The following is a 22,708-nucleotide window of genomic DNA, read 5'->3' on the forward strand; positions in this document are numbered from 1 at the left end:
TTTGTGACAATTTTATCCAGGGATGTTTAGCATGTTTTCCTTAGCGATTTATTTTGCGTATTCGTGACAGTATTATTAGGGGATTTTTAGCATCTTCTCCCATGCGATTTATTTTGTGTATTTGTGACAGTTTTATTTGGATATTTTTAGCATCTTTTCCCAAGCGATTTATTTTGCGTATTCGTGACAATTTTATTCGGGGATTATTTGAGCATCTTTCCCAGGCGATGTATTTTGTGTATTTGTGACAGTTTTATGTGGGTATTTTTAACATCTTTTCCTTAGCGATTTATTTTGCATATGAAGATTTTCAGCATCTTTTCCTTGGCGATTTATGTGGGTATTCGTGACATCATTTCATCCGGATCAAGACGATTTTTAGCATCTTTTCCTTAGCGATTTATTTTGCTTATTATAATTGACACTTTTGCGCTGGAGAGGGATACCTTCACGTGGTGACACCGATATAACTCCGCTGCCTGGTTATGCAAACTTAACCTGACCCCAGAAAGGTTGATCGCTACCTAATCTTTTCTGGTTGAGAGGGACGCCTTCACGTGGTGGCACATATGTAACCTGACGACTACGGTGCCAGCTTATACAGACGTCCCTCAATTCCCTCCCTATCCCCCGGAAGAAGGATGGTGACTACGGAAGGATTACTAACGTTCAGTACAAGCAATATATATACATTTTTACACCAAGCTCACCTACTGTAAAATCGTCATCTCTCAGTCATGAACTAGCATTAGAATATGAAACTTGGTCCAGATCTTCGTTCTTTTGCAGCCTATTACATGTTGCGAGTGGCTGACGTTGCTACAGCCATACATCCTCTCCATAGCACGTCCTCGTGACTAGCATCGTAATCTAGTGTTTATTGGTACAGTTCATCGTTCTAGGAGATGCGGCAATATTAGGCCAAGTTAGAATCAGAAGGGTATAGGCTAGTCACCAAGAATGTTATGGAAAGGACGTAGATCCGTAATAGTGACTTTTTATTTTTTTTTTTTTTATTTTTTTTTTTTTTTTTGCCACTGAGGTATCTGAAATAAGTTGCAAAAGGACGAAAATCTGGGCCAAGTTTGAGTAAAAAGAGTACAGGTATATCTATCTGTACCGTATCTATTGTAATATCTGTAATTGTTTACCTGTATCTATGTCTACCTATCTACAAGTCTGTCTATCTGTATATATCTATCTGTCTGTCTATAACACTTTGAGGAAGGATATTGTTTGAAAGTAGTGCAATTTCCTCCATACCCAGCACGCGTTTGTTTACATCTTGTCCTCCTGGTGGCCTCCCCGAGAACTTCCCTGCTGACGTCACAGGCTTGGGGTGATGAGAGGTGGAGGGTTTGGGAGATTTCGACTTTCCTGCCCACCTCTGGCACTTCCGAGAGAGAGAGAGAGAGAGAGAGAGAGAGAGAGAGAGAGAGAGTGGGGGGGGGCAAGAAAGTAGGAAGGAAGGGAGAAGGAAAACGAACGAAGGAAATTAAGGAGAGAGAGGGGGGGGCAAGGAAGTAGGAAGGAAGGAAGAAGGAAAACAAAAGAAACAAATTAGGGAGAGAGAGAGAGAGAGAGAGAGTAGTAGTAGTAGTAGTAGTAATAGCAGTAGTAGTTGTTGTTACGACCATACGATGTTACTCTGCTTCTGAGATTTTTCGAGCTGTGTGTGTGTGTGTGTGTGTGTGTGTGTGTGTGTGTGTGTGTGTGTGTGTGTGTGTGTTTAAAGTCTTACTAAATTCAGGACGTGATATTTTGCGGGTGATTTTGAGTACCCCCCCCCCACACACACACACACAAAAAAAAAGCGGTGTGGGTCCAAATCCCAGTTACTGAAAACCTTATGGGCTAAAATTATCACCTTCGTAAATCGTCCATAAAGGTCATTTGTAAGTCCATAATTGTTGAGACTTCGACCTTACTGATGTGGGATGTTTTCTTTATTTTCTTCCTAGTCGTCATCATCATCATCATCATCATCTTCTTTTCTCCTCCTCCTCCTCCTCCTCCTCTCTCTCTCTCTCTCTCTCTCTCTCTCTGATGGATAATATGTCGCGCATCTCTTATAATAAAACAAAAATAAAATAAAGATGGTTATACTTGTTAAGGCAGGATTCCTTGGGCTTGAATTAGGAGTGAATGAATGTCTGGCCTATTTAAGAGGGAATGCTGATGATAGTTCTGTCATTCTTGTACCGTACTTTGTTCCTTGATCCTACCTCACATCGTCCTTTGGTGGAGAAGTAGACACGGCAGCGATGATACTACTACTACTACTACTACTACTACTACTACTACTACTACTACTACTACCACCACCACCACCACTACTACTACTACTACCACCACAACTACTACTACTAGTACAACTGCTACTACAACTACTACTACGAGTGATAAATGGTGATACTACTACTGATAATAAATGATAATACTACAGTACTCCTAGTAATAATAATAATAATAATAATAATAATAATAGATCGCTGAAGAAAAGTTGCTACGGAATCTGCGTCAGTGACAATGTGAACTAATATATGTACAAAATAATAATAATAGTAATAATAACAAAATTAATAATATTAAAAAAATATAAATAAACAGCTGAATAGGAGATGTTACGGGATCTACGCCAGTGAAAATACTAATTGAAGTGGGTAATTCCCTTATATATATATTTCCCACGCATTATCATTGGTCCTACGCTGCATTCTGTGCGTGTGTGTGTGTGTGTGCGTGCGTGCGTGTGTGTGTGTATGTGTGTGTGTGTGTGTGTGTGTGTGTGTGTGTGTGTGTGTGTGTGTAAGAGGAAGTAGACAGGCGAGGGTATGATAAGTGTATCTGCCACTATCTGAGCCAAGAGGAAGTGATACTGTGTTCGACGGAGCTAATATGTGACGAAGGAAGATGCTTTTGTGTTCAGTATTCCTGTTAAAGTCGGCGGTGGTGGGGGAGTGCTGTGGCAAGGACTGTGGAGGTGTGCAGATCTGTAATTGTGGAGGCTTGGAGGTGCAGTGACATGGGCTGTGAAGGTGTGCAGATATGTAATTGTGGAGGCGTGGAGGTGCTGTGAATTTGTTTTGCTGTTATGGGTGTGTTCTTGCCTTGTCAGTGTGATGGTTGTGGTTCCTTGTGTTGTAATCTGTTTGTGGTGTCGTGGTGATGTGCTGGTTGGTCTATGTGGTGTAATCTGTCGTTGTCTGGGGCTGTGGTGGTTTTTATTTTTCATTTTGGTGGTGCATTAATAATTTTTTTGTGCTGTGGTGGTGGTGGTGTGTTTATCGTTGTCTATGGTGTTGTGGTGTTCTATTTGTCAGGGTCTTTGGCGGTGTGGTGTGGTCTGTAAATGTGTGTGGTGCAGTTCTGTGTGCTGGTGTGAAACTTCGTGGTATTATCCGTACTGGTATAGGACGGACTTTATCGGGGGTGGTGTGGGGGTGTTGTCTGGTGTGTTGGTGTAGGAGTTGGTCTGGCATTATCGGGGGTGGTATGGGGGTGTTGTCTGGTGTGTTGGTGTAGGAGTTGGTCTGGCATTATCGGGGGTGGTATGGGGGTGTTGTCTGGTGTGTTGGTGTAGGAGTTGGTCTGGCATTATCGGGGGTGGTATGGGGGTGTTGTCTGGTGTATTGGTGTAGGAGTTTGTGTGTCTGTGTGTTGATTTATGTATGTCCTAGTGGTTATCCTTATCAGTGTTTTTGTGAGGGTCCCTTGGGTGTACTGTACCCCTTTCACTGTAACTTGGCTCATTGCAATGGGTTTGATACTAAGGTCATATCATAACATACAACTTACTTTCAGCTTTAACGACACTTACGGCCTGATCTCGTTGTGGTTCCAATCTCATTTTAGTCCTGATCTCATTTTGGTCCTGATCTCGTGGTTCTGATCTCATTTTGGTCCTGATCTCTTCGTGGTTCTGATCTCATTTTGGTCCTGATCTCTTCGTGGTTCTGATCTCATTGCGGTCTTATCTCTTAGCGGTCCTGATCTCTTAGCGGTCCTGGTCTCGTTGCAGTCTCTCGTTGTGCTTGTAATACTGTGTTGATACTGCAAGGCACTGTTTATTACTGGGCTTTCCTTGCACCAGTTGCAGTACGGTGATGATATTGCATAGGCACTTCTCTCAAGGTTGTCACGGTCCTCACCTCGTTTTTGATATGTTAATGCTTTGTCAGTCAGTGTACGACCTCGTAGAACTGTGAAATCCTATTAAAAAAATCCAATAAGACCGTGAAATCCCTTAATAGGCTACTGTGAAATCCTGTAAGACTGTGAAATCCTATAAGACTGAAATTCTGAAAGACTGAAATCCTGTAAGACTGTGAAATCTTGTAAGACTGAAATTCTATAAGACTAAAATCCCCTAATACTGTGGAATCCTATACGATTGTGTTAAATCCTATAAGACAGTGTGAAATCCTTAAACCATGGCGGACGTCACCGTGGACGACCCGTGCACCACCCCGCCACCCCTGCCAGAACGCCGTGGGTCCTTCCGGAAACGCGGCCAAACCCGGAAGTACAACCATCGCCTTCCTTTAACCATCGATTTGAGTATTCCAACCATGCCTAGTAACCCACCACCCCCCTTACCCCCACCCCAGCCCTCCCTCCTCCCTTTCCAGCCTTCCCTCTCTCCATCCCAGCCTTCCCTCCCCCCACCCCTCCCCCTGACGTCTGAGGAGAGGGTTAACAGGCATTCTCGGAGTGCTTCGCTGCCTCGTCAAGAGTCCCTAGAGATGATGAAGAGGAGCATCCCCCTCCCGCCCAAGAGAGGGGAGAGAAGGAATGGAATAAGTTATGTCAGTCAGTCGCCACCCACCCCCAGTTCAGTCACCTCCAGCCAGGATGAAGAAGGTAGTGTGTGTGTGTGTGTAATTCACCGGGTAAAAAGGGTTAATAATCTGTTAATTTCAGTGTTACGCTAGTTAGCCTGTACGACATTAAAAGTCATCGTTTAAATGATAACATATTTTTATTTATTTATTTTGTTTTTTTGCTGGAGTACTAGGTATTTCCGAAGGTTTCTCTGTAACCCCACGCATATGCGGAAGTTGGCGGTGCTGGAGAGGGACGCCTTCACGTGGTGGCGCTGATATAACCCGGTAGCTTAATTGCCTGGTTATACACACGTCTCTTAACTACTGTAGCTATTTATCCCCCCGAAGAAGGCGGTGGCTGAATCGGTAGAGAGGCGGCCTGCGGTCCTGATGGACCCAGGTTCGAATCCCGGCTGGGGCAGGGAACAGTTTAAGGATTTGAATTTCATAAGAGCAGACTTTCCTGATCTACCAGATGACCCGCCGACATGTCATAAAAGTACCCCCGCTAATACCAATACACCAGTCCTGTATGAGACAGCCCTAGCATGTATTCAATATGGACGGTGGGTGTTAGCGCCGAAGTGGTGACATGTAGAAAGGTGTATGGTATGTAGGAGGACTACTGAGCCTCGAGAGCAGGCTGTGAAACCTATGCCCAGAGTCGGACACATAAAAAAAAAAAAAAAAAAAAAAAACATGAGGGGGAGACTAAGCCTCCACTCCACTTGGTTCACATTCACTGCCTTGGATAACATCATCTGCAGCAACCACGACTACTACTACTACTACTATTACTACTACTATTACTACCACTACTACCACTACCGAGTATTCACCATGCATAGAAACCAAAGCTAAATGATAAATGATGTACATCCATTTTCACACATCAACTAACTGGCATTTCCATATTACTTGCAGGCGTAGGGACCCGGAACGAGGCTTTCATATAGAACATTGAAGGAAAGGTGATCAGTCTATGCCCCAGGTGAAGAGATCCAGACGGCTTTACACACACACACACACACACACACACACACACACACACACACACACACACACTATTCATGAATTACTGTATATGAGGAAGGCCATTTTCACCCTTATGTTTGCGTATAATTGTTGCTCCTTGATGGTAAAGAATTAATTGCATATTGAGGTAACATTTATAACTCAAAATTAACCCCAAATAACCTTAAGTTTGGCGTAATTTTCATGGGATGCCCTGTAGAAATCGTGATTTTTATAGTGCGTTCAAACTTGATGAAAATCCCTATCCCCTTTGAGATTAGTTGATGGCCAAGTGTAGTTACATCTGAGGATCATTTCGTTCAGTGACCAAGGAGACTCTTTCCCGTCTCATTACTAAGGCTCGTCAAGTAGTCTGCAGCCACAGTGTTGTATTGAAGTTGTGGAAATGGTCCAGTTCTTTTGGGTGAATGCAAACCAACTACAGTATAGTAATTTGCAGTTCTTAACAGGTGGGAATGGTGATGGAGATGTGGGAGTGGCCCAGTTCTGTCAGGTGAATGCAGAACAACCTTAGTAGTTTGCATCATTTTTCAACAGGGGGTGGTGGTGAAGTGGACCTGGCCATCGTGCATGCCTCAGATGGCCGCAAGTGGACCCAATACCTGTACGATGTCTTTTCGCAACTCAAGCCAGAGGATGATACCTTCAAAGGGGTCAAGTATGCATTTGTTTTGCTATATTGGACAGAAGACAAAGCTTAAAGGATATACCGTAACAGGAAAAGCGTATTAATAGGAAGGTCAGTTGTTTGGCAGGTGTGTTTTATGATTTCTGCATGATCAAGCCACAGGATGATACCTTCAAAGGGATCAAGTCTGCATCTTTGATATTGCTGTATATTGGAGGGACAGCAGGGCATAAAGGATAGAGTAGGGATAGGGCATTGATAGGAGCAAAAGTTTGGCAAATGTATAATATGTAGGTCTTTTGCAATTTCTGCATGCTTAACCCACAAGATGATACTTTCAGAGGGTTCAAGTATGCATCTGTGGTATTATATTGGATGGAGGGCAGGGCATAAGGGCATTGATAGGAGGAGCAGGAATATGTCAAATGTAGGTGTTTTATGATTTCTACAAACCAAGCAAAGAAGTCAAATGTGGATCTGCAGTATTACTGTGGAGGGAAGGCAGAGAAGGACAGGAAGGATGTGCTAGACAGCTTCGGTTTGTATAAACCTGTTTTGGGGTACAGTATTTAGAATATACAGTATATCACCCTGTCTTTTAGATAGGCTCAAGGTGAGGATGATGATGATGACTGATAAGATGATGATGGTGATCATAACGATGTAACGATATAGGCTAAGTTCCTATATGCTGTTCCTTTCTTGCTGTTGAATATAATAGCTCCTTTTGAATAGAATTCATTCTGAAGCATACCATTGTATAATTGTAATGATCATTTTTTTTATTATAATAAGTTCTCTATTTATATTTGTTTTACCATTGTACTTAACTGTTTCAGTGTGGAGATGAGTAATGTTGAAGACATAACCAATGATATTGGAAAACTACAAGCCGTCAAGCTTAAGAGTGCCAAGCTACAGGTGAGGTGTAGTGTTTCTTCATTCAGTTCTTATTAATTAGATACAATGAGCCAAACGAAGACAGAATGAGAAGGCAGCAGATGTTGAAAAGATACAGTAGTAGTCGTAAATGTTGCCCCAGTTCATCTGAAATGTGAACCTGGTGGACTGCAGGCTGAAGTTGCCCTTCTCATGCAGTCCACCAGCCTCCTTTCAGGGGTAGGGAGGGAATTGAGGGACATTTGTATAATTGGACAGAGGAGTTGCTCAGTTATATTGATGCCACCACGTGAAGGCATCCCTCTCTAGCACCAAAAGATACAGTAAATCCTTTTCATAAATTGCCTAATTTGACAGTCATTTTCCCTGTTCAGTCTGTGGCAGATTACCAAAAAATTGCCTGTTATTGCCATATTGTTATGTATAAAGCTGATTTTTCCAGTTTTATTAATTTACGGTAGTTATATTTGATTTCATATTACAGCCAGTAAGCTATGTTTGTTTTTGGATTACAGGTAATAAGTTAGGTTTTGATTTCAGATAGTGATTTTGTCCCCGTCGTTCCTGAACCACATCGCAGAGCATGGCAAGAGCGAACTGGGTAAGGTATTCCAGCCACACAAGGTTCTGGCATTACTTCTTGGTGTGGATGACTCATACTTCACTTTGGCACATAAATCAGGCAAGTATGAGAGATTTCCTGTGCTCTTTTTGCTTTAACATGACTTAAAACAGCCACATCTCTGTTCTGAATGCTGAGGTGTAATGAAAGATTTAGCAGAAAAACATAGTTCTGTCCTTAGAAAGAAACGCTAGAGAAAGGACGTGCCATAGCATTGTCTTTTTCTGCCACTTTCTGATAATTAGAAAAAAATATGCAACAAGAGAGTAAAAATCTGGGCCAAGTTAAGGTGGAAGAACTGTAGAAGAGTGTATATGAGTGTGATGGAAGAGGAGTGGGGGAGGGGGAGACAGGGATGGCATGTAGAGGTATATACTGCAATTGAGAGTGATGTGAATTGGAGGGAGGGCAGTCTTATGGCAGAGGCCAGGTTGGCATGGAGGCAATTTGTTCATGGCCACCCCCTGTAGGTGTGGTGAAATCACCTCAGAGTTCAAGTATGTCACTGTAACTGGAAGAAAAAATGTTTGGGATATTAAGCTAGTGTGAATAACTTAGGTTTTACCCCTTCACACTGATGACATCTTCATAGCTGATTGAAATCTGGCATTAGCCGGATTGAAAAGGAAGTCCTCAAGATGAAGTGGTTACTTGAGAGTATTTTTATCCCTCTCAGGTTGGGATATGTCTTGGAAGCTGAGTATAAATGTTTTGCATTAGCCAAAATAAGGATGGTACAGTACAGGTATAAGCTCTTTTTGAGCTGAAAGAGTTAAGGGCCAATGAATTACAAAGTTTATCTCAGTAAGGAGACTATTCATATGTGCTAATCTGGTAATGTTTCACCATGTTGCCCAGTTTATTCTTTTACTTGTTTATTTTCTTTCAGCTCTGTATTCATATAATGACTGGCATCGACTAAGAGTTCGAGATGTGGACCCAGGCTTTGTGTCTGAAGTGCTTTCTGAAGGAATAAAAATCATGAACAAGTGTGAGCTGTACACCCCTTACAAAGACGAAAGCGATGCAAAATTTAAGATGACCCCACGGAAAGTTACAGGGGTAAGAACTTTGTCATTTTTACTGTACTGTATTGTTGACAGTTCTTGGATTTATTTTTGCCAGTTGCTGCACATTACACTGTGTTACAGTATACAGTAGTGCTGGAGGGGGATGCCTTCGTGTTGTGACACTAATTATGACTGAGTGGCTTTGCCTCTACATTATACAAGCATCCTTTATCTTCCTCCTCATCCCCCAGGAGGAGGATGTGCAACTGTGGGATGAGGACATCCTTAGCCTGCTGTTTTAGTGGGTTCATATTTCAGATGAACCTGTGGTCACAACAACTGTAACAGTAAACAGTCCTACTGACAGTAAGGGTTAACAATTTTATTTCTTATATTATTGCTACCGCCAGATAATTTTACTCATTTTAGGAGAGACATTTTGAGCTGAAGAAGTTATATGCAGGTTCCATTGACCTGTTTACCATAAAAGGTCCCCCCCAAGATGAATAATGTCATTGCTACTTGTAGTTAACAAAAACAGACCAGTAGAATATACCACATACTGTACTTCAAGGTCACATGTTCATGGCAAACCTTGTAGATAATGGAGTTCAGGATGTATGGGAAGTAGAGGGATAGGTTTCTGAGTTCTTGGAATGTTGATTACAAGGACAGGGTAAATAAGGGTAAGTGTTGCTGGTTTTCTTTTGATGGAACTGGGCCACTTGAATACTGAGTTGTGGTTGTGTGAACTTGATGAACCGTAGTTCTGAGCTAGGAATGAGTCTCCTTGGTTACTAGTCAAATCAGCCCCCTAATCTGACTGCATTTGACAATCAGCTGACCTAAGTGGGGCAGTGGGATCCCTGGCAGGTGAAAACAAACTGAAACGAGTCTAGTTGTCACTGTACTGTATCTGAAGTGTTTTTGAATGTTTCATTATACTGTACCTGTAATATTCATTAAACAGCCCAGCAGGTACAGCACTAAATTATGTGGTGGTACTTGTGCCCTTGTAAAATATGGAGATAGAACACAGTCTCCCCACCCCCTTTTTTTATTCCTGTTTGTTGAAAAAACCACATACCTGTACAGTTAAACAGATATATATTTTTTCCCATCAGGTGCTGAACCAGAAGGTATATATTTTGTTGGATGATCCGGTGAACAAGAAAAGCGATGTCAAACTAATGCTTGAGATGACCAACAGACCTCCAGTGACACTGCAGAAGTGGTATCTACGCAATCCTTACACCATATTCTTCAAGATGCCAGGTATCTCTCTTTTATTTATTACTGTAATGGAAAAATTTGTGGAGTGCATATTAGGAGGGAGACTGGGAGTGGAAGGAGGGAGTAATGGTAAAACTTGTGGAGTATTTATCATGAGGGAGGCTGAAAGTGGAGGGAGGGAGTAATGGACAAAATTATGGGGGAGTAAGTATCGGGAGGGAGACTGGGAATGGAAAGGTGAAGTGTCGGTAATGATGAATGGTGGTAGTGAGGTGTGTGGGTCCTTATATTTTGAACACCTTGCATGAACCCTTGGACTACACAAGGTGGGTACTGGAGAGGATACCTTCATGTGATGCTGCTGCTGCCTAGTCATACAAACGTCCCCCAGCTCCTTCCCTATCCCCCCAAAAAAGGATGGTGTACTGCAGAAGGGTAACTTTAACCTGCAGTTCACTGAGTTCACATTCAGATGAGCCTGGGGTTGCAACTACTTCTACTACTACTTGTACACATCAGGCAGTAGAGAAGTAGACATAATTACGGGTGCCACGTGTGATTTCGGGCCAGGATTCCAGGGCTGAATGGTGTGTCAGTTATTTTTAAATGTCTGGCCCATTTCACTGGATATGCTGTTAATAGTTCTCCCACATCTGTATTTTCTCTTTCATTGCTTCTGGATCCTACCTAAGCTCATCTGTTGGTGGGAAAAAAGGTCATGATAGTGATGATGATGATGATGATGACTTCACTTCAAAATATGAAGGAGTTAATGCATCGGCCACCCTCTTGAACACTAGTGTGGTGGTGAAAAATGTGTTATACCCTCCATATTATTGCAGAGGAGTTTATTTGTGGTCCAACTGTAAAAAACGTATTTTCAGCTTCATATAGCAGAGGAGAAGCTGTGATAGTTTTCTCTTCTATATATTGCAGAGGAGTTCATGCGTGGGCCATCCCTGCTGAATATAACTGTGTTGGTGAATGACGTGTGTATTGGGTCACGACAAATGAAGTGTGAGAGTGATATGGATACACTGAGGACCATATTAAGCACTGTCTCAAACACCACTGAGTTCATGTGTCAGGTATGTGTTCAGGCTTTACCCATCATTACCTTGAATATTAATTGCCCTTAAGAACTTTGTGGAGAGGATATACTTTTTCTTTTACTCAGGCTGCTATTGGACATATTTATAGTATATCCTTACATCATTACCAAATCTGTGGCCAGGAGTGGTGGGGGTACATCACGATGTTGTGCCTGTACTAAATTTTTATTATATTTATACTCAATAATAGTTCTAAATTAAGCATATATTCATAGGATGTTATTTCATTTATGCTAAGCCTCATTGCTCATTTCCCAAACTAATGCCCATTCCTCCAAAGAAACCCTTTGCATCATGTTAAAAAAAAAGATTACTGTTAATGAATTTCTGATGAGTGAAATTCTTACCTGTATTAACCACCCCAGGCACTAAACATCAACCCCACAAGTGATGACTTAGACAGGCGATTAGCCAATACTGTCAAGCATCACACGCCGCTACATCAGCTCCATGACGTTCCGCCAATGGACAAAGGTTAGTTGGAAGAGCAGGTGAAAGGTAGAAGTGTCACAAAGGTTGCTGCATTGTGTAGTAGTGAGCTGTTAGATGATCCCTAGGGACAGTACATCAGGTGAATATGGACAGTGCCTATATCATAGCAACTGGTGATACTAAGCAGTAGAGAGGAGCAGGAAGTGGCAGGGGAGATAAATGTAGCCAGAGATTATTGTAAAACAGGCACCAAGGACATTATGTCAAGTTCATCAGGAGTATATGCTATTTTGGTTGATCTGGTGCTCTGGAGAATGAGACTGTAGCAAATTTAAAAAGGAGAGGATGGTAGATAGCAACATACTCAAGCAGAGATCAGACACACATTAAGCAGAATGCCTAAACAGTGGGAGCACTTAACCCACCATGGACCTGAGGTGACCAGAAGTGAAATCTTATTCAGTCAGGAAACATATTTTTTCTTTTATTCTTGGTGTTTATAGACAATGCTTTCCAGCCTAGGAGAGTCTTAGTTTCTAACCTGTCATATTCAGAAAGTCATTTAAGGAGAAATAGAAGTTGTGAGATTGAAAGACTGAGAGGGACGATACATAGTGAACTGAATTTTGGAGGAATATGATTCACTAATGATGCCAAGGTATTTGTAGTCCTAAAGAGTTTGAGAGTTAGAGACAAGAAAAGGAATAGTTTCATAGGTGAGCCTGTGGGAGGAGACTGAGTACACAGTTTGATTTTGTCATTACTGATCATTCCACAGGTAGAGGCAGCTTTGGCAGATTAGTTTAGATTTTGAAGGGTGGCATGATTTTGGGAACCAGCCCTGTATTATTATCAGTATGGCAAAGCAAATTTATCTTAATATCCCATAACAACTTTATTTTCTCTTGATATTTGGTGCACAGAAAATGACAATGGAAGGTAAACTAAAGTATGTTTGTCTAAGAAATTGTCATTGCCATCATAACCCTAGGTCTCCTTATGTGGGATGAGGAGATCTGGAGAGTGGATGTTTGATCTCATTAGGGACATGACTAGAGGAGAAAGTATTTTCCTGGTACTGTCTCACCCTGCCTGCTATGCTATTAGAGGTTTACGGGTGCCTGAATGCAGGTGCTGGGAAACTGGGTTATGGCACTGTTTTCTTTTCCCTTCCCTTTAATTGCATTGTACAACATAAAGACATTATTTGGATGGGATATGTATTCATTTCCCCTTCTTTCAAGGTAAACAGACTTAAAATGGTAATCATGAGAAAATAATATCCTCATTTTGGAGCATACTTATGGAAGATGAATACAATCTGTGAGTACTATGATTCCTGCTTTACCTTAGAACAGCGGCCAATAAAACATATTTTGGTTGGTGATAGTCAATTATGACATGTTTGTATTGTGTACAGATGGATCAGTATTTCCAACATGGGTTCATTTTGGTGCATTCTACGGATTGGAGCGACTGACGTGGGCCTTGTTGGAGGTGGCTGGGGGAGAAGCGGCTCTCAACATGTCAAACTCCCAGGGCTGCACCCCATCTGTACTGGCCTACCAACAGGGCTTTTCCACCCTTGCTCATGCTCTGGAGGATGCAGCTGTTAGTGCTTAGTCTGTGTTTTGTAATGCACACAAACCTCATTATAATTCAGGGTTTTGTTTTGAAATACAGTATGCACTAAGAAAAAAAAAAAAAAAAAAAAAAAAATGATGATGAGGTTGATTAATAGACATTGTTCAAAGACGGTGAATTTACAATATTGCCTCTTATTTTTCAGCTTGTGTCGTCTTTAGCTGCCAAGATCAATTATGTGCCAGTGAGTGCAGTACCAGTAAGCAGTGTGGCAAGTGAAGACATATACAACAGGCCTCCACCCCCAAGACCTTTGCCTCGCAAGATCACTCCTGTTTATGATGTTGTACCTTCACCTCGGGAAGTTCATCCCCTACCAGAGGAACCCACAGCATTCACCCCTCCTCCTGAGACTCCCCCATTCATTCCCCTGTGTCAGGGTGAAGAAATTAATGTAGATCTACCTCCTCCTCCTTCCCCCAGCTCACTCCACTACTGTGCCACCCCACCTGAGCCACAATCAAGCCCAATCAGTACAGCCACGAACAATGTATATATTGATATGAATGTGTCTGGTGACTGCAGCAAAGAAAAGGAAGTTGGTAAGAGGACACACCAAAATGCAGCATTTGTGTTGATATATATGGTACATAGTTCAATCAATTTTCCATAACTTCTCACCCCACCCCACAGAGTTTTTGGTGTACGTAGTGTAATTGCAAGAAACTTTGATGCATTGCACTAAGCATGAATTTTTATCCATCACTACAGAGTACAGTGCAGAAGTGTACACTCTTGTCACAGCGTGGATGGAAAGAACAGACACCAAAACATTTGTAGAGAAGCATCAAGAGGAGATTGTGGAGATCAAGAGCAAGTTTGATACAGGTAGAGTAAAATTTAACTTACATGGTTCAACAAATTATGATTTATTGCACATGTATTCCTGTGCATCAGAAAGTTCTGAGGATTTTACATACTCCAGTCTTATTATACAGTTATTGTATAATTTGGTGACCCCTTTGAGGACTGGGGCATCTGGCTAGAGGTGGATTGATAAGAGATGTATTGTTTTGTTTTTGTTTAAACTCATCTTTCTGGAACAGCCTAAATCCATTGACTGCCTCATCATAAAAGGATTGCAGCCCTTGTTTTGTTTACTTACCTCATATATAATCTTGTTCTGTTGTTCATTCTTTTGTTTCAACCTAATCTTCCATGTAGCTTATTTTCCTACACATTCACTTACCTTATCAGAGATTTCTTGCTTTCCATACATTTTCACACACTGAATATTACTTAGGCTATTCACATCCTCTTTCTTCACTTTAGTAATCATCCATTTTGTGTGACCATAATACTAGACATTCTACCTGATCAACAGACTTCCTTATGCCACTGCTTTCTTGAATCTCAGTTTGTCACCTCCCATCCAGTTTGGCTGTTATTTTGATGGTCCATTGTGACAAGTGGAAATATTGAGTGGGAGAGAGATACCTGGATGGAGCCTGAAGTCTTTATTTTCTGTAATGTTTTGGGCAACACAAAACCCATCTTAACTCTGAAGATTTTTTTTTTTTTTTCTTTTTTTAATGCAAGGAAGGAGGAACCAAAAGCAAGGATCCCACAAACCGTTCCTTCCAAGAAAAAAATAAAATAAAATAAAAAAGCCAGATTCAAGATCCGTTTGAGATGCCTGGACACACTGTGTTTGAAAGAGTGGAGATCAGAGGAAGTAGGAATTACAGACAGAGGGAGACAGTTCCAGGGTTGACCTGTTGCATAAATGAAGATGGGTTCTGTGTGTTGCGAGACGTTAGAGAAGGTAAAGAATTCAGGCCTGAACTGTTTCTTTCTCCCACCTAACATTTCCACTCGTATGTTATTATAATCCAGTTGTGTTTCATTGTGCAGGTGATGAAGCGTCCGCCGATGTTGGAGCCACAGCTGTAACCCAAGAGGAGACTCGGGAAGAGACAGATATAGAGTCAAGCATGTATAGATCCATTGTGGAACAGTTTGTGTCTCTGCTGAAGGGTAAATATAATACTGCATGTGTTGCTGAAAGTGCTAGAAATACTCGTACTTTGAAATGGTTTGGTCGTATTGAGAAGATGGAAAAGGAGGGACTGAGTAGAAGTGTATGGGAATGAGGCATAGGAGGAGAGGGAGACCAAGAATGAGATGAAGGGATGGAGTGGAGAGAAATATAACGGAGGGTGTGTGTGAGTAGGAGAGAGGACAGCTGAATGACAGTGCAGGGTGATGCAGAGGCAATTTGTCTGTGGCCACCCTTTATGGAATTAAGGCATCTGGCAAGTGATAGATAGATAAGATAATTGCAGTTGCTTATGAAACAAATTGTGGACCAGTTTGTGTGCCAGATTAAGTGTAAATTTCATATAAGCTTTGAGGAATTGTTTAACTCTCTCAGTTCAGTGGTGTATTTTGTATGTCATTCTTGCTGTCTACAGATGATTTCACTCAGACTTTTCAAACTGGAGGGAGAAGAAATAGCCATCATTAACCCCTTGACATCTTGAGGGTCTTTGTAAGTTGAATAGAGTTACGTAGAAGTAGCAAGAATTTAAAAAAATATATAAATGTCATTGGACTGAAGGGATTGAATATTGTGGAGTGGTTTGTATGTCTGCTGATGGGGAAATATTATATAAGCCTTGAGTTGCTTTTGTTAACTCTTACTTCTTCCCAGTGGTTTATGTACAAGTGACTGATTACCAATAAGGTGTTTGTGAATGACATCTATAAAGAAACCCCCCTTCCCCCCAAAAAAAAAATAATAATGATAATGATATGTGCAGATGATTTGGTTTGTGACTGGAGCCAGGATTTCAGAGTTTGAATGATAGTCTGGCTCATTTCACCAAGCAGCCTGTTCATAGTTCTTTCATTTTTGTCCTTTCTTCTTCCTTGTTTCTCAGTCCTGCTTCACATCATCCTCAAATGGGGGAAAAAGAAACAAAATGATGATGTATAGATTACTGTATGCATCTTCATTTATAATTTATTTTTATTATAACCAGATTTGGGATTTCAGCCATTTTGGATTAGTCATGCATAGTGTAAAGATTCGTCTTGTACGTCATTATTATCATCATCATAATGGTCCCTAATTCTACCTAAAGATGAAGTGAGCTGGGATCCAGGAATAATGGAAGAAAAAGAGTGACATGACATTGAGAGAACCATGTGGAGTTAATCAGTGTAATAACTTTATTTTTAACATGTCATGGTGTTTAAGTCAAATGATATAGTACATTAACAACTTGCAGGTAAGAGAAAACCTACTCATCACCCAGACCTGGTAAGGACACGACCACAAGGTGACTCACCAAATGATTACATTGATCATCCACGTCAGCAGCCCTTACCAGGTGTGTTAAAATTGGGGTTGTCTATTCTAAGTGGCTTTAGAGATTTTGTCACTCCTCTTCCTTAGTTCAGTATTGTCTTGTACGTTACTGATGCAAACTATGTATTGTAGATGCTAAAGTGATAAAATGACACGAGATAATTTTAATGTGCAATATGCAGACGAAGGTGCAACAAAGTCTCCTGTGCCACTTGGGTATGGACCTTAGTATAGTAACGTCTTCACCATGCAGAAATTGCTGATGCCTTTTGTGTTTTATTCCTGATACTGCCAGGTGATTTTGTCCAGCTTTAGAGGTTTGTAGTAAGGAAAGGATGAACAGTATATACACCCAAAGACTAGGGTGAAGGGTTCTGAGATGTACTGCAGGTAAAAATCTTCCTTACTTAATCTCATTACCAGCACCTGCCCATGATGGCCAAGCTCCATTGCACCAAAAGACGTTCATTACAGCCTGCACTTTTCTGTAATTTGTTAAACCGTTTTTGTGTACAAAATATAATTCAACCTAGACACATGTGTCTGTGTTTTCCAGGGGTTCTAGATCAAACACTTTATACTACATTTTAACCTGTAAAGGACTGTTGGGTACCAGGAGACCACTGTCCTTAGCTGGTCCTTTGACTGAATCAAGTTTCTCATTTTTGTAGACTTCATGTATATGTTAAGGTCTGCTTATGGATCGCCTGTGCAGTGTCAGCCTTTCACAGTAGTCTGCTCCTGATGATTTTCTTTAACTAAGGATACACCTTTCAGACTAGAGAAAATGTGTATAACCTTGAATAGCCTCCAGCATCTGATGGGCATTTTTTTAAGCCTTCTTCATATTGGCAGGATCATCATCTGGGAGTGACTTTGAGGATAACTGTAGCACCCCTTCTGACATCACCGCCGCCACTGCCACTATTGCTTCCCCTGTCATTGTTCCTCGGAGATCGAGTGAGCCACTTACCTCGCGCCAAGCCTCACATGGGTCCTCTCAAAGTCCATTGTCTAAAAAGCCCAGTAAATCAAAGAGCAAACTTGTAAGGGTAGGTTTCCATGCCCTTTCTTATAACACAGAACTGAATTATCATCATCATTTGTGAATTAGGGGATACATTATAAGGCATGGTTTGGATGAACTATATTTTCATCACACACACGCACGCACGCACGCACGCACACGCACACACGCACGCAAGCACACACATACACACACACACACACACACACATTCTTGGTTGGAAAATGATGATAATGTATTTACTTTCTTCTCACCCCAGCAAACGTCCCAGCCAGAAGCCTCCCACACACCCCGGTTAGCAGCAGAGGAGCGGCTGCCAATACCACCACCACGCACTGAACCAGCATACCTCCAGTCCTCCGAGCTCATCACGCCAAAACCACTTGAGGTCAGACTTGGCATTTGGACACCTCTTACTGGAAAATGTACCCCTTCTCCCCCCCCCCTTTTTTTTCTTTTTCTATCTATCTATAGCCTGACGCCCTAATCCTGCAAAGGGTGGCCGCAGACAAAACGCCACCAAGTCACTCTGTCACCAACCATTTGACTACCCTCCCCCCAACTCACCCCCCCCTCCCTCATACTTCGTATACCTCTCAACTCCATCCCTCCACCTCATCCTCGGTCTACCCCTCCCTCTCCCTCCCTGTATATAGATATTAACCCATTAGTGCTTTAAGGCTTTCCCTCACTATAGTCAGTTAGTTCATTTAACAGAACTAGGCCACTTCCATAACCTGAATACTAATCCATGGTGGCTTGAAATTCCATGAGGTTTAGTTTTGAGGTAGAGTGAGTCTTCTTGGTTACTAGACAAATGAGCCCTCTAGTTTGACTGCAATTGGCCATTATTAGAGCTAAAAAATGCCAGGGGTCTTTTTCAGATTATTGTAAAAATGCTGTTCAGTACCATATACCTGTTTCTACTGCAGCTGGCACTGTACTACAAGGAACTGAAGTCCTATGAGCGCAACAACAGCACATCACCAATAATCCCACGGTTACACTACAGCCGCCAAACCACCAAGTCTCCCAAGCGGGACGATGAGCCATTATACGCTGACCCTTTGTAGCTCTGCACACACCACTGGAATAGTATCTGTTCCATAGATGCCAGTGTATGTGGAACACTAATCTTATTGTCTTTTATTGTCAGTTTCCTTTTACATGACAGATCTGAACTGCTTTCTCAACTTTAATACTGTTGTGGTTCTGTGAAATTCAGTGAGCTGAAGTACCATGAAATATTGAGTCTCCCTAATTACTGGTCAAATTAACCTTCAGTCTGACCACAGTTGGCTATAAACTGAGTTGAAAGGGATTGTAGAGCTTTGTCAAGTTGGAGCAAGTGCATCATAGTTTATCCATAGAAATCATGGCTTTCCTTTACTGCATCAGTAATGTAGTAACACCAGCTTTGCAGGGAATTAATTTTGTTGGACTGATAACCAGAGAGATGCCTGGTGATTTGGTGGGTTAAGATACTCCAACAAGATGTAGTCTATGTGGATCTAGAGAGGGCGATTGGGGTGTATTGCTCACATAATTTAAATATCTCGACCAAGTATCCAAGTCTCTGATCCTTTTACTTATGATGAGGCAGTAAGGAAATGGGTGATAAACAGATACAGAACTCCAGGAGATTACACTGTAGCATACACCAGTAAAAGAAAAAAAAAAAAAAAAAGACAGGAGGTGGGGGTGCAGAGACAGCATGAGAGGAGACAGCCTTTTCTAATAATATATATTTTTGTGAACAGGGAACATTGACTGTGGCTGTGTACTGATCCTCTGTAATGGTACCGTTTGCTGTTGCACAGAATATCCTCAGTAAAATACTTCAGCTGATCACGCTATATACACACACTGCATTCTTTCTTGCTTCACTGTTAAGGTATGTCAGGGAACACAGTGTACCACCAGTAGCTATAGGTCACTGACATTCCCCTGCCAATATTGTGTCCTGCCAGTCATAGTTTTCATTCTTCCTTTCCCATTTCTGTTCCATTGCATGTCATCTTTGCTTTGAATCGGTGCCATATGGTCTTTGATACCTGGTGCAAGGAATCCATGTTCAGTTTGATTTCTTCTCATACTTCTTTTATTTTGTACTTTATATTGCTAACACATAAAAATATAACACCAGTCATTACTACAACTGGCAGGGAAGTGTCTGTGAAATATTGGTCTTGACATTAGCTGAAAATAATGAAATATAATACTGTTTCTGTATTGCTGTAGTTGCCTTGTTTTTACCTGATGGAACTGGCCCACTCCCACTTTGTCAATATGTGAAATTCAGAAAGCCTTAGTTATGATGCAAGAGTGAATCTTGTCTCCTTGGTTAAATGTTAAATCCAGACACGATTACACTGGGTCATCAGCTGAGGTAATTGGGGTTAGGGATCTTCGTCAGGCTGAAACAAACAACTCTCTAGTTGTGTTCATTCCTGTACTGTACTTGTAGACTTCTGGTGATGTGTGAAAGGCCCTTGCTTGCTGATTTTTCACAGATTTAGCAAAAAAAAAAAAAAATCATTTGAATAAAACTGATGGGATTTTCTGTTCTATACAATACTTTCTGCTGTATAGTTTTGGATTACAGTATTACCGGGTAAGTGTAGTACTGAATTTTGTATAAGTAGGAACCTAAAAGTGCCTACATTTTTTTTTCACTGTTTTCAGTCTTTAAGTATTTCAAGTGTCTTTTGTATAAACAGTCCAGTGTAGCAAGAATTGTGTACTGTATTGAACCTTAGGAACAGTGGCACCATCTTATGTTGGGTTGAGATGGTGATGTTGCACTGGTAATATCTCTTCACTTCTGTAGACTGTCTCCCCTGAGAGTTGGTCTGAGTAACATGTATTTACTAGTTACCACAGTAGATGTAGTGTAAGTCATATGTTTTAAAGTTAACAGTCAATCTCACAAGATGCCTGATAAAGTTCCATCGTCACCTATAAAGCTGACTTTCTCATTTCCCCTCAGTTTATGGTCGGTACACATCCCATGTATGTAAAACAAGAATGTACAGCCAATTATGTCCAACCATCTTTCTCCTGTTAGTGCAGTAATTGAGAATTAGTATATTTCCTACGTTTTAAAGGATAATCAGCTAGAATTAAATGGATTGTATTCGTCAGCCATATTTCATGTACAGTACCTGCTTCAATATAATTTTTTGTTTTTGCCAAAGTGTCACAAGTTATTAATGTTTATTTGTCATTTTTATGTTGAATGTATATTATTAAATGCAGAATATAGAAAGATCAAAGTGAGGTAATAATTTTTTGATAAATACATGTACAGTATTTGCTAGAAAATATTTTTTAGCATGAGGTATAGACCTTCTGTTGTTGACAGTGTATTAGTTATAGTAATGTTTTTGTTTGTTTTTCAGACAAGTACAGTTGCAATTAGTTTTGCGAATATTAGAATGATACTCTATGTGTAGCGGTAGACTTCTTTTTACATTCTGTCTGAAGGTGGATGACTCAGTGGCTTCATCATATTAGTATTACGGTAATTAAGTATTGTAAATAGTTGTGTTGTAAAACGTTTCAGTAGCTACAATAAGGTATTAGTGTTGAGTTATAAATTTTACACCTTATTTTAATCCTTGCACAGTCAGCAGATTAAGTACGAGTACTGTATAGTTACTAATTAGATCAATAGAATCTTAATGGAATTATCTCCAGGTGTTGTGTTTTGTGTGATAGATCTGTGTAAATGATAAATTGTGGATCAGGCTTTGCTTATAATAAATTATCATTAAAGTCAAATGGAACCGTTTGTATACAGTATTTTTGAAAATTTAATGCATTTTTCAGAATGTAAAAACACAATGAGAATAACAGTACAGTACTTATATTGACTGCACTGAACTGCAGGGACAAAATAATGTAATCTTCATTTTATTTTTTACTTTTGATAGACTGTATTGTATTGTAGTGTATGTGTATCATATCAGGTATAGTGATCCTATGATGTAGCCATTTTAGCATAACATGTCCACTTTATTCATTACATGCTGCCTTCTTGTACACCGGTTCTTATTCTCCATTATACAGTATTATGCAGGAAGGTAAGTCAAGAATGTTCTTCAGATTATAGCAATTTTTTTCCATACTGTAACTCGGAGAACCATCAGTTTTGTAGGCTGGGGTAGGGAGTTGTTGGAGGAGGTTCAGGGAGCTGCTGCCTTTCCTTTCACTGGGGGAGCTTTTCCTCTGTGCTGCTGAGGGATCCTTGTATGCAGTGTGTGTTGGGAGTGTGGTGGTGAGACCTGGGCAGTGAGGGAAGGGGATGTTTATAGGCGCGAGCTTCAGAAGTGACAATAATTGGATGGATGTGTGGTGTGTCCTTGAGTGCGGGGTTATGGGGGGGCTGGGATTGCGGTTGGGGAGTTGAGAGGAGGGATGAGACTTGAATGTGTTGGTGTTTTGGTGGGAAGGGGTGAATTGAGATGTTTTTTGCATGTTTGGGGGGGTTGGGGGATGGAGGATGACAGCTGGGTGTAGGTGAAAAGTGTGAACATTGTTGATAGAGTTGCAAGACGTAGACTAAAGAAGACTTGGGATGAGGTCATAGAGTGTGAGCTCAGGATTGAGGAACAGAACAGAGAGACTGCTAGAGACTGAACGCAATAGAGAGCTGCCATTAGGTGATTATGGCTGATGCATGTAAACATTTTAGATCCTTTATGAATGAAGCAAGAAAACAACATTAAAAGTGACCTAAATACTTGCAAGGTTGATCCAGTTCTATAACTACTTATAATTACCGGTAACTTGTCTCTCATATTTTGTATTTCTCTTTACTTCCATTATACCAACAACACAGCAAAGTTAGCAGACACACATCTTCCTCTCTCATGGCTCCAGGTTGACTGGGATGAGTGGCCAGACTGGAAACATACAGACACC

General features: G+C 41.0%; 1 protein-coding gene across 1 annotated transcript in view; it reads left to right on the plus strand.

The window, feature by feature from the left end:
* Positions 1-18,855, plus strand: part of stumps (DBB domain-containing protein stumps) — a 31,782-nt gene extending 12,927 nt beyond the window's left edge. Inside the window, exons 2-16 of the mRNA XM_080269407.1 lie at positions 6,399-6,519; positions 7,329-7,410; positions 7,930-8,071; positions 8,901-9,073; positions 10,146-10,296; positions 11,191-11,342; positions 11,732-11,840; positions 13,219-13,409; positions 13,588-13,984; positions 14,154-14,270; positions 15,297-15,419; positions 16,676-16,777; positions 17,611-17,807; positions 18,042-18,170; positions 18,715-18,855. Coding sequence (XP_080125533.1) covers positions 6,399-6,519; positions 7,329-7,410; positions 7,930-8,071; positions 8,901-9,073; positions 10,146-10,296; positions 11,191-11,342; positions 11,732-11,840; positions 13,219-13,409; positions 13,588-13,984; positions 14,154-14,270; positions 15,297-15,419; positions 16,676-16,777; positions 17,611-17,807; positions 18,042-18,170; positions 18,715-18,855 — 2,327 coding nt within the window. The remainder of the gene's footprint in view (positions 1-6,398; positions 6,520-7,328; positions 7,411-7,929; positions 8,072-8,900; positions 9,074-10,145; positions 10,297-11,190; positions 11,343-11,731; positions 11,841-13,218; positions 13,410-13,587; positions 13,985-14,153; positions 14,271-15,296; positions 15,420-16,675; positions 16,778-17,610; positions 17,808-18,041; positions 18,171-18,714) is intronic.
* The last annotated feature ends 3,853 nt before the right edge of the window (positions 18,856-22,708 follow it).

This window comes from Coenobita brevimanus, chromosome 33 (genome assembly GCF_032717465.1).
Source record: "Coenobita brevimanus isolate Jiangsu-jjx chromosome 33, ASM3271746v2, whole genome shotgun sequence".
NCBI lineage: Eukaryota > Metazoa > Arthropoda > Malacostraca > Decapoda > Coenobitidae > Coenobita > Coenobita brevimanus.